At 39.9% G+C, this 12,856-nt stretch overlaps 1 protein-coding gene across 1 annotated transcript in view; it reads left to right on the top strand.

The window, feature by feature from the left end:
• The first annotated feature begins 3,808 nt into the window (after positions 1-3,808).
• The window catches only part of LOC121272162 (apoptosis-stimulating of p53 protein 2-like), a 98,762-nt gene continuing 89,714 nt past the window's right edge, over positions 3,809-12,856 (top strand). The window contains exon 1 of the mRNA XM_041178672.1: positions 3,809-4,391. Within this exon, the coding sequence (XP_041034606.1) occupies positions 4,365-4,391 (27 nt within the window). The 5' untranslated portion in view covers positions 3,809-4,364. The remainder of the gene's footprint in view (positions 4,392-12,856) is intronic.

The following is a 12,856-nucleotide window of genomic DNA, read 5'->3' as shown; positions in this document are numbered from 1 at the left end:
TTCCCACACATGCATTCCTCATTGTTTTATGAGGAAAGGCTGGACAGGTTAGGCTTGTATCCGTTGGAATTTAGAAGAGTAAGAGGTGACTTAATTGAAACCTTTATGATTCTGAGCTGTTTTGACAGGGTGGATGTGGAGAGGATGTTTCCTCTTGTGAGACAATCTAGAAATAGTGGTCACTGTTTAAAAATAAGGGGTCGCTCATTTAAGACAGAGATGAGGAGAATTGTTCTCCCCAGAGGGTTGTGAGTCTTTGGAACTCTGTTCCTCAAAAGCAGGTGGAAGCAGAGTCTTTGGTATTTTTAAGGCAGAGTTCGATAGATTCTTGATTAACAAGGGGGTGAAAGGTTATCAGGGATAAGCAGGAATGTGGAGTAATGTTGAGGTAACATGTTAAGGAATGCAAACTTTCAGATGCAGTCATTCTGCTTATTGGATAAGCAACAGAAAAGATAAAACAAAACAAAATAAAAGCTGGAGCAGGTAAGGTTGATGGTTTTATCTGATAGATAATTATTTTTTTAAAATATTGCATAGGGTTCACACTGTCCATAAGCTTTTACTTCCTGTTGTCAGAATGTAGTTGCTGGCGCTGGCCACCAAGTGACCCTGTGCAGAATTGTTCTAAAGTGTCAACTAGTGCCAAATGTAATATACAACAAATGATATTTGTCAACAGATTATAGCAAAAGCAATTTACTGGTAATTTCTTTAAAATGTTTGTATCTACCAAATGCACCATTACCTCTGGAGTCCCCCAAGGAGCTATCATTGGCTTCTTCCTATTTCTCATCTGCATGCTGCCCCTCGGCATCATCATCTTAAAAATACATTAGATTCCACATGTTGCTCACGAAACCTCACCACCACCTCTCTCAATCCCTCCATTGCCTCTGATTTGTTACGCTGAGCAGAAATATAGACAGTATTGAAGTCATTGCCTTAGGCTCCCACCAACCTAGTGACCAACTCCACCCCTCTCCCTGACCACTGTTGAGGCTAAACTAGACTACTTGCAATCTGTGTGTTATATTTGAGCCTGAGATGAATTTCTGATCATATATCCCCCCACCATCACCTATGACCATATGTTTCTGCTTCCATAACATTGCCTGACTCCACACTGTCCTCAGATCATATGCTGCTGAATCCTTCATTCATGCTTTTGTTATCTCGAGACTCAATTACTTCAATGTTCACCTGGCCAACCTCACACCTTGCACTCTGCATGAACTTGAGCTTATCCAAAGCTCTGCTGCTCTAACTCAAACCAAGTCCTGTTCATCCATTACCCCTGTATTTGCTGACCTGCATTCATTCCTATTACAATTGTGCCTCGGTTGCCTAGCCCTAAGCTCTGGGATTCTCTCAGTAAATCTCTTTGCTTCTCTACCTCTCCTTCTTTAACTCGTTCCTTAAAACCTACCTCTAAGATCCATCTCCTTATGTGACTTGGTGTCAAATTTTGTTTGATAATTGATCCTGTGAAGCATGTTAGGATATTTAGATTGTTACAACCTCTTACATCTTTGCAAGGGTCAAAATGGAAGAGCTCCTTCAGTTCATTTGGTTCAATTGTATTTCCAGGCTACTGCAATAAGTGAACTCCATGAGCATTAGAGGACACATAAAAACTCAATTAAAGGACAGTGAAAAAGGAATTTAAGAATTTCAATACACTTTGTTTTTCTGGTCGCAGAAGAAATTAGGCATTATTATTATTTTATCTGCTGATTTGATTTGCTTTGGTTTATGCCTTTCTCATAATAATTGATTTTTTTTAACCTGTCAAAGACACCAGGAGCATGCTATGATTTTTCCGGTATAGTCTGAGGTATTCTTTGTCTCAATCGCTACGCTTATATGGTTAAGTTTTGGTTCATAAAAGACATATGTGTTTATCAAAGTTGTATTTTACAATGAACATGGGTTTAGATTGTTGGGCACAAGCCCAAACAGCACCAATATGCAACTGCTAATATTAGCAGATCAATAATTTACTTTCATCCAGTTAAGCCCTGTACCGTTCATTAAAAATCAAGGGGGGTGGGAAGCAAGGTTAAGATCAAAATCAAGGTGGGGGGGTGGGGAGAAGATAATGACTCTAACAATGCTGTTTCAAAACAATGTGAATTACTTACACTTTGTGCTCAAATTGTTTTGGCATCTGTTCTGTGATAAAGATCATTTTCTTAAAATTTTATGTTATAGATAAACAAACAATAAAAGGATTTAATTATGGCACTGCTATCCAAGAGATGAAGATGTACCAACAACAAGGCAGTGGGTTAGTGGTATTGTCACTGGAGTGGACCAGGGGCTGGGGATCTGGGTTTGAATCCCACCACAGCAGATGGTGGAATTTGAATTTAATAAAAATCTAAAATTAAAAGTCTAATGATGACCATGAAACCATTGTCGTAAAAACCCAGTTGGTTTACTAACGCCCTTTAGGGAAGGAAATCTGCTGTCCTTACCTGGTCTGGCCTACATGTGATATTTAAATGGCCTAGCCAGCCACTCAGTTGCATCAAACCACTAAAAACAAGTCAGCAAGGAATGAAACTGGATGGACCACCTGGCATTGGCCTAAGCACCAGAAATGACAATGGCAAACTCAACCATTTTGACCCTGCAGCGTCCTCCTTGGGGCTTGTGCCAAAATTGGGAGAGCTGTCTCACAGACTAGTCAAGCAACAGCTTGACATAGTCATACCCATGGAATCATATCTTACAGATCATGTCCCAGACACCCATCACCATCCCTGAGTATGTCCTGTCCCAATGGCAGAACAGACCAGCAGAGTAGTAGACAGTCGGGAGAGAGTTGCCCTAGGATTCCTCAACATCAGCTCCAGACTCCTTGAAGTCTCATGGCATCAGGTCAAACATGGGCAAGGAAACATTCTGCTGATTACCACATACCTTTCCCCCCTCAGCTGATGAATCAGTACTCTTCCATGTTGAACACCATTTGGATGAAACACTGAGGGTGACAAGGGCGCAGAATGTATTCTGGGTGGGGGACTTCAATGTCCATCACCAAGAGTGGCTCCATAGCACCACTACTGACTGAGCTAGCTAAGTCCTAAAGGATAAAGCTGCTAGACTGGGTCTGCGGCAGGTGGTGAGGGAACCAACAAGAGGAAAGGGCAGACTTGACCGCATCCTCATCAACCTGCCTGCCACAGCTGTATCTGTCAGTGACAGTATCTGTAGGACTGACTACCACACAGTCCTTGTGAAGTCAAAGTCCCATCTTCACATTCAGGATCCCTCCATTTATTTAATAAATCCGCAATCTATGTTAAGCATTGTGGCGAAAGCTGCTGCTGGGCATTTGTGCTCTGGCAAAATGAAAATGGGATATAAAAGCAAAATACTGCAGATGCTGGAAATCTAGACAAAAACAAAAATACCTGGAAAAACTCAGCAGGCCTGACAACATCTGCGGAGAGGAATACAGTTGACGTTTCGAGTCCGTATGACTCTTCATCAGAACTAAGGATATAGAGAAATGAGGTAAAATATAAGGTGGTAGAGGGGGGGCGAGGTTGGACAGGTAGAGCTGGATAGGGGGCCGGTGATAGGTGGAGGCAAAGAAGAGATTGCCAAAGATGTCATAGACAGAAGGACAAAGGTTGACGGTGGTGATATCATCTAAAGAATGTGCTAATGGGGACATTAAGGGTAGCAAGCAGGACAAGCTAGTGGCAGATGGTCCGAAGGGGGGGAGGGATATGTTGGAAACATTCAGGCAGCATCTGCAGGGAGAGAAGGAAAAAAAGAAGTGAGCAAGTGCAGGTGAACGGGGTTAAGGGATGGAACAGGTTCCTGGGCAGGGGCCAGGGCCCAGAGCCCCGACGGTGGGGGGTGGATCTTGGAACTGGCGCCGCGACCGCCCATTTCCGGCCCTGACGTCAGCCAGTCTGAGTCACTGCGTGGCCGATTGTTGTCACGGAGCCGTCTGGGAGCGAGAGAAGGGCTTTTCTTAGAGAGAATCGCTTCACCGAAACCGCTCCGCACAACATGTAAGCGGGCAGAGAGAGAGAGAGAGAAAAAAAAATCCACCCGCTCCACATCCCGCCAGCTCAGACGGGCGACTCCCCGGGGGTTGTTGGAGGGGAAACGGGTTTTCACAGCTGTGTTAAAATCACCGGAGCAAGCGAGAGGGGCAGGAGAAACTTTGTAAGCGGAGAGACTGGTCGAGCAGGCCGCGGGCAACACAACAGGTTTCAGGAAGGCTTCTTTCACCGCCCCCTTCCCTTGTCTCTGGAACATTTCACCCTTTAATTTCTCCTCCGTCTCTCTTTTTATTTTCCGGAGGGGGGGGGGAGAGAGGAAAAAAATCCTGATTATAAATGCGGTTCGGACCCAAAATGATGCCGGTAAGTTTGTTTACTTTTAATTAAAAAAATAAAATTAGGTGAAAGCTCAAGTAGAAATGCGAAATGTAACTCGCAATATGATATTTGTTGGTTGTTTTCTGCTATAATTTTCAAGGGGATGTTGTAGGCTGTAATTGCTTCTTTTTTTAAAAAAATGCAACTTCTCGGTTGCTGCGTAGTGTCGCCATTTGAAGATTTTTCCCCTTAAATGATGCTGTAACGAATAGTAGGAAAAAGATTTAAATAAATCCGCAAATTAACCCCCCAGTTTTTCTTTTGAAGCTGTTTCTCTTTCCCCCTCCCCAATCCACTCACGAATTATTGAAATGGTGCGATTTACGTTAAAACATTTGATCTAAGCCAAGCTAAATAGTATTTTTAAGCATCAGTTGATTACTTTTAACGTCCTGGCCCAAATTTTGGAAGGAAAATCTTCGTCAGCTGCAGTCGCTAAATCTCCAGCCCCTTTACTGTGCAAACATACGTTTCGAATGTGGTACTGATTATGTTCCTATATAAATAGCCCTGGATAGTGTTGTGATTTCTGTATGAAAACATTTGGATTATCAAAATAATTTAAAAGTATGTAATTTACAAAGCGTGTATAACAGAATTTTTTTTAATATTGAATTATTATAATTAGCATTAACATCGTATTTTGTCAGTTTATGTTTCTTGTTTCAACCTTGTATATTAATATCTCGGCTGCTGGCCTGAAGAAATTACTGAGTTTGATTGTAAGGGAGTAGAATTACTATTGGCAGAGATGGTCAAAACTCAGGGATGTTTAATTATTGATGAGGATAGTACCCTTGTCCTACATTTATATTAACTATTCAGAAAAACATGCTTGCAAGCTGGCAGCAAAGAAGGTTAAGCAGCTTTTTGTGGATTAACCTATGATTTAATTACTTTTAGTATAGATCTGTACAGGAAATTTTTTGTCAACACATATATATGTTGTGTGTTTGTGTGCACTGCATCTACAGAGCTATAAGTTAGGAAGCATTTACATTGAAGCTTTAGTTTCAGTGAAAGGTTGACACAGACAGTAATCTTGCAAGGTAAGTCTGGAGTCAGAGCCCAAAGTGACTGTGGAGTGAAGCAATGTGAAATTTCCCATAAAGTTTAGTATTTCACTGCCTAAATTAGATGCCACATGGATTATAAATTCAGTGGACTGATAAACCTAATTTATTGGATGGGGGTCATTTGGACTTCCTGGACACCTAGTAAATCTGGTTTAACTTGATGTAAATATTGAGAGCAGAGATTCCTCCCTCTGCTTTTTTAATCTTGTAAACACCTAACTGTTGGGAGAGAGGGCTCTGTTGATCTGTTGTCTTGAGATCAATAGTGTTTTATGGCAGTGTAAACCAAATCATTGGGGTGACCAACAGAAAAAAGGAAAATAGAAGTACAAGGGACAGCTGGAACTAATTTCCTTGCAAATTCATTAAACCAGAGGCTGAGTTCTATTTTCTAGTTCCAGATCAATAAATGTTCTACCTCAGTACCATCCAGTAATGTAATTGACACGTCCTAACAATAAAATTTTAAAAATAGAATTAATAACATAAAAGAAAAGGAGCCCTTTCCATTTTATTTTGTTACCTAAAATGGGATTCGTAACGATGATGAGATTGTTTAAAATGTCAAAATTTGAGAGCTGTAAAGCAACTTTTGTGCCAAAGTAAATGTACTTTCCATTTTTGGTTTAATTTCAGGAATATGTGACTATATGGCTTTTGCTTCCATAATTTAATATCTGTTCCATTTACGTTACTTCAATGTTTGGTACTTAAATTTTCAATCTTAACCAGATGTTATCCTAAATGCCAGCCACTTATAAAGTACGTTGCAAGCGAGGATGATTCTATTCTTTTTCTGTCAACTTTTTTGGTAACAGCAGGTGTCATTGTGTTTCATGACATATGGAAAGCCCACGTGAACTGGTCGTAAAGTTTGAACTTGCATTTGTGCCATATTACAATAACTTAGAATTGTAAATTTCTTACAATATATGTTGCAGGGAATTGAGTGTCTTCTATATATTACACATGTCTATCTTCAAGCTGAATGGGATATCCAGTTTAATTTTTTTGCAATATGTCGACATTGTGGACTTAGGGAGGTTTCTGAAAGTTGCATCCATAACTCGTGTGAAATAGCACAAAACTCTCTTTTGACCCACTATTCAGGCTTGTCAGCTGCCCCCAAGTTGGTGTCAGTGATTAATAATCTTGAAACCATGTAAGTGACAAACTTAAACTAGTGTGTTCAGTTCCAGACTGCAACTATTTTAAGTTAATATATTTTTCCAGTTTAAGTACTTTTATGATCAAATCTAGGCAATTATAAGATCATAGTTTTGAGGAAAGGCCATTTACTCATTCTGCTCCTTCCATTGTCTCGAGATTCTTTTCCAGATCCTAATCAGATTTTTAAAATCTATCTTTACTGCACATTGATATTCCCTATTTATCGTTGGATCAGCAGATATACTCATTTTGTGTCCAACAAGAATTGTGACCATTTGTCAATCTACCTTCTATTCTATTAGTATGTTAATTTACTGCTTCCTCCTCGTATTGAGTGCTCACTTGTGATGCAGTTTATCAGCAACTTTTTGAGTAATTGGACATCTGTTTTGTTGTCTATACCAACATTCTGATAGTTTTTTTTACAAACTTGCTGAACCATTGGGCCAGTAAATGTTTGAAGGTGACTGATTTCAGAAGAAATGTACCCCAACTGGAATCAGTTTCCTTTTTCTCATTAGCAGGGTGATTTGTCTGTGACAGGTACACTGATCATGTAAAGTCTCACATAAAGGAACAGAAGCTAGACTGCTAGTTTTGTATCTGAGATAAGATCTAAAATTCAACTAGTAAAATAAATGTTAGTATAATAACTACAACACTTTGAATCATAGAATGGTTATAGCACAGAAGGATGCTATTTGGCCCATGATGTTTGTGCCAGCTCTCTGCAAGAGCAACTCACCCAGCCCCATTCCTCTACCTTTCCCCCATAGCCCTGCAAATTTTTTCTCTTCAGATAACTATCCAGTTCTCTTTTGGAGTTCTTGATTTGCCTCCAACACACTGCCAGGCAGTGAGTTCCAGTCCATAACCACTTGCTGCTGAAAAAAAAATGTCCTCATGTTGCCATTGCTTCTTTTGCCAATCAACTTAAATTGCTGTACTTTGGTTGTTGATCTTTCTGCCAACGGAAACAGGTTCTCCCTATCTACTTTGTCCAGACCCCCTCATGGTTTCGAGCATCTCTATCAAATCTCGTTTACATTCTGTTCTCTAAAGAGAATAGCCCCAGTCTCTACAATCTGTCCATTTAACTGAAGTCCCTCATTCCTGGAATCATTCTGTGGAATCTTTTCTGCACCCTCTCTCATGTCTTCACATTCTTCCTAAAGTGTGGTGCCCAGGATTAGGCAAAGTACTCCAGTTGAGGGTGAATCAATATTTTATACAAGTTTCTTATAGCTTCTTTGCCCAGGGTCCCATATATCACTTTCTCAACCTGTCCTGTTGCTTTGTGATTTTACAACAGTTTGTTTCTGTGCCATATAACCTTTCATCCCAATCAGTCTGCGCAGGTTTTATGCTCCAGTTGAGCATCCTTGTGTCATTCCTCATTTAAGTCTATCATCATAACCCTTTATTCCCTTTCCCTCACGCTTGCCCTTAAATGCATCTATTCTATTCACCTCAATCACTCCCTATAGTGGAAAGTTCCACATTCTCACCATACTTTGGGTAAAGAAGTTTCTTCTGAATTCCATATTAGATCCCTTGGTGACTCTCTGCTTTTGATAGCGTCCAGTTATGCTCTTCCCCACGACAGAGGAAGCATTCTCTCTCTAACAATTCTATCAAAATATTCTTAATGTTAAAGACCTCTATTAGTTGTACACAGATACCCACGGACCCCTCTACTTTTGCATTCCCTTTAAAATTATACCCTTTACTTTAGATTGCCTCTCTTCATTCTTCCTCCCAAAATTAATTACTTCACACTTCTCAGCATTAATCTTCAACTGCCACTAGTCCATCCATTCCACATGCCTCTCTATGGCCTCTTGAAGCTTATCCCCATCCTCCTCAGGGTTGATGATACTTCCACATTTTGTGCCATTTGCAGATTTTGAAATTGTGCCTTGCACACCCAAGTCTAGGCCGTCAGTGCAAATCAAGAAAAACTGGGATCCTAACACTGACCTCTAAGGACCCCCTCTATATACCTTTCTCCATTCCAAGAAACAACTGTTCACCGCGATTCTCTTGTTTCCTGTCACTCGGCGACCTCGTATCCATTCTGCTACTGTCCCTTTTCTTTCATGGACTCTACCTGATTGGATTAGACCAGGTTTTAGCTGAGGTGTGAACTAGTTGAGGTGAGGTGGAAAGAGAAATTGGCACAAAGGTGTGTCGAGCAAAAGTATGTTTTATTTAAAAAATAATTGCGAAAGAAGGTAACTACCAATAATTTTACAGTGCAATGAATTAGCAGTTAGAAACTATAAGAATAATTTAAAATTTAAAGAATGAGAAAATAAGAGGTTAGGTGTGGAATAAGGAAACATGTTGAAAAAGAACAGTAAAGTACTTTACAAATGCAGGGGTATATCAATTTCAAAGAAAATTACCAAAAGCAATGTGGGATTCCTGAGAGGAGAGGATTGTCAATTTGTCAATGACCAAAACATGGTGGAGGTATCAAACATGAGTATTAACATTTTCTTATATTATCCCAGTGTTAGTCATTGAACATTCATTTTAGATCTTTTGACCATGCAACATTTTGTTATCTAAATAGCCAAGTTATACGGAAAGGGTTCCCTTCTGTACCAAAAATTGATTTGCATGTGTGAACACCTGTTGCGGCAGCAGTCTTGATGCTTATCAGTTTTATTTCAAAATAGTTTCAGTCATCCTTTCCTCTCCTGATGCTTATTACTCCCTAAATCAGTATAATTTGGTGAGGTGTTCCTAGTCCTCTGATTGTACAAGTAATGACTAGATTATGAAACCAGTGCATTTTTGAAAAATGAAGCGGGCATGGTGAACTTTTTATCTGAATTTTGTGTTGTTAAAAAAATGTAATCTGACATTTTTTTGGGTTGTGTAACACAAATTCTGCTTTGTTTTGTTTAAGTTGGTTAATTACTGAAACAATTTTCATTAAAGTTTAGAGAAACAGACTTATACTTGCAATTCTTCCAAAGAGGAATAAAATATTATTGTAGGGGACATTTGATTAGTAGGGTAAAGAGGTATACAAAATAAACTTGGCTTCAGAGTACATCTGTGGTAAAGTGACCACCCTGCTAAAGGAATGCAAATCACTTGTCCTGTTAAGATACTCCAAGTTAAAAATATTATCTGTGCTGGAAATGGATTAAATAAAATTATGCATTTTCTAATTACCTGTTGTACTTAATACAACACAAATTATTTTAGGATATATTCTGTTAGAATCTGAATATTGTGAAGAGAAGCATTTGTTCATGGTGCACTTTGTAGTTTGGATTTCCAAATCAGAGGCTGGACAGGATTGTTTCTTTCTCACTTACGAGGTTTGTTTTCTCTTCTAATTGTAAATATTAAATATTAAAGACGAATGTCATGTTTTCTTTTATTTGCTTGATACTAGTGTGACCATCTAATTTTGTCTTCCTTAAAATGAAGCTTTGTGAAACTTTATTCGGTAAAAGTGATAGCAAGAAAATAATAGTTTAAAGCTTGCAATAAAATTGGTACCACTGCTATTGGAAAAATGTGAAATCACTCTCTGAAATTAGGATTGCAGAAAATCAATTTGTATGTCATTAGCTTTCAAAGTTACTAGGGACTTTGTGTCATATGGCATATGAATAAATCAATTAAATTTTCCAATTTTATGACCTCATACTTGATTCTTTGATGTACTGGTTTACCAAGGACTTGTGCAAATTTTTGATGCTTTCAAAGGATTCATTGTGATGAGATGGAGACTTATTGATACTACAGTTTGGACTGTTGAAGCCCCTGAAAGGTATTATTTCGTACCTCAACCAAATGGCTGTTTTTCATTTCACCTTGCATTGAGTGCAGGTTATTTGATCATGCTGGAACACCAACATTGCAGATGAGTGCAATTCTAACTTTGCCTATAATCTACACTTGGGAACTTTTTGGTAGCAGTCACCAGTTAATGATCAAGAGTGGAAACTCAGCAGATTTTCTTCCCCATTTGCTCAAGCAAATTATGTTTACCAATTTCTATGCTTCCCTCCTGGAATTCCCAATTGTTGTTCAGTTCCTCCTCTCTTTCCTAATCATTGCTCAGTCTCTTGACCTCTTTTGATGTGGTCTCGTTCAAAGATAGTGCTCCTGAGGCGGTTTTTATTATTCATACTTGGGATGTGGTTGCTGTTGGCAAGGCCATTATTTATTGCCAGTTCTTAGTTGCCCTCAAATGATGATGATGGGCTGCCGCCTTTTATTGATGGTCTTAAAAGACGAGAGGGAGGTGAACTGGGGAAGTGTTTGGGGAGGGATTCGGAGGGTATGCCTTTGGAGCTGAAGGTATGGTCACCGATTGTAAGTTAAAAGGAAGAAGGAGGCACAAGAGACCAGAGTCAGTGAATTGTAATATTGGGTAGTGGTGTGGCAAACCTGAAGGAGGTTATTAAGCTCTTAATGCTGTGCTTAACTCCCTCTTCCCAAGTATAATTTTGTTTGAAACAATTTTTAATATTTATAAGAATTTATTCAATCTTAATTCAAAATGAATTATTAGAAGGTAACAAATTGATCACTGAATTTTTTATGCGTATGAACTTATTATGCAATATTTTAATATTGTAGTGTTCAGACTGCTTGGAAATCTGAGTTCATTTTACAGTAAATTAACTTACCATATTACAATTTTGTTTTTAAAAATGAATTATTTAAACTTCATGCTGGGTCTTGGGACATTAATGATTTGCATTGCATTACAGGGTTCAAATTTTACATTCAAATTACTTCCTCTTAAAAGGCAAAAGCAAAAAACTGCTGATGCTGGAAATCTGAAACAAAACAAAAATACCTGGAAAAACTCAGCAGCTCTGACAGCACCTGCAGAGAGGAATACAGTTAACATTTTGAGTCCGTATGACTCTTCACCAGAACTAAGGAAAAATAGAAAAGAGGTGAAATATAAGCTGGTTTAAGGAGGGGTGGGACAGGTAGAGCTGGATAGAGGGCCAGTGATAGGTGGAGATTGCCAAAAGATGTCATAGACAAAAAGTCAAAGAGGTGTTGACGGTGGCGATATTAGCTAAGAAATGTGCTAATAGTGACATTAAGGATAGAAAGCAGGACAAGCAAGGGACAGATAGCCCTAGTGGGGTTGGGGTCGGGGGGAAGGGATTGAAATAGGCTAAAACAATGGATGGAAATACATTTAAAAAGAATGGAAATAGGAAGGGAAAAAATATATAAATTACTGGAAAAAGGAGGATCGGAAAGGGGGTGGGGATGGAGGAGAGAGTTCATGATCTAAAGTTGTTGAACTCAAAATTCAGTACGGAAGACTGTAAAGTACCTAGTCGGAAGATGAGGTGCTGTTCCTCCAGTTTGTGTTTTGCTTCACTGGAACATTGCAGCAAGCCAAGGACAGACATGTGCGCATGAGAGCAGGGTGGTGTTTAAATGGTAAGTAACAGGGAGGTCATGGCACCATGATAGAGTCCCCTTGTCCTCACTTATCACCCCACCAGCCTCCGCATTCAAAGGATCATCCTCTTCCATTTCTGCCAACTCCAGCATGATGCCACCACCAAACACATCTTCTCCACCCCCCGGCGGCAATCCGCAGGGATCGTTCCCTCTGGGACACCCTGGTCCATTCCTCCATCACCCCCTACACCTCAACCCCCTTCCACGGCACCTTCCCATGCAACCGTAGAAGGTGCAGCACCTGCCCCTTTACTTCCCCCCTCCTCACCGTCCAAGGGCCTAAACACTCCTTTCAAGTGAAGCAGCATATCACTTGCACTTCCCTCAATTTAGTCGACTGCATTTGCTGCTCCCAATGCGGTTTCCTCTACATTGGAGAGACCAAACGCAGACTGGGTGGCTGATTTGCGGAACACCTTCGGTCTGTCTGCAAGCATGACCCAGACCTCCCTGTCGCTTGCCATTTCAACACACCACCCTGCTCTCATGCCCACATGTCCGTCCTTGGTCTGCTGCAATGTTCCAGTGAAGCTCAACGCAAACTGGAGGAACAGAACCACATCTTCCGACTAGGTACTTTACAGCCTTCCGTACTGAATATTGAGTTCAACGACTTTAGATCAGGAACTCTCTCCTCCATCCCCACCCCCTTTCCAACCCCTCTTTTTCCAATAATTCATATATCTTTTTCTTTTCCCACCTATTTCCATTATTTTTAAATATATTTCCATCCTTTAC

Source organism: Carcharodon carcharias, chromosome 2 (genome assembly GCF_017639515.1).
Source record: "Carcharodon carcharias isolate sCarCar2 chromosome 2, sCarCar2.pri, whole genome shotgun sequence".
Taxonomy (NCBI): Eukaryota; Metazoa; Chordata; class Chondrichthyes; order Lamniformes; family Lamnidae; genus Carcharodon; species Carcharodon carcharias.
The sequence above is the reverse complement of the archived record's forward strand: the minus strand, read 5'-3'. Positions and strand labels throughout refer to the sequence as shown.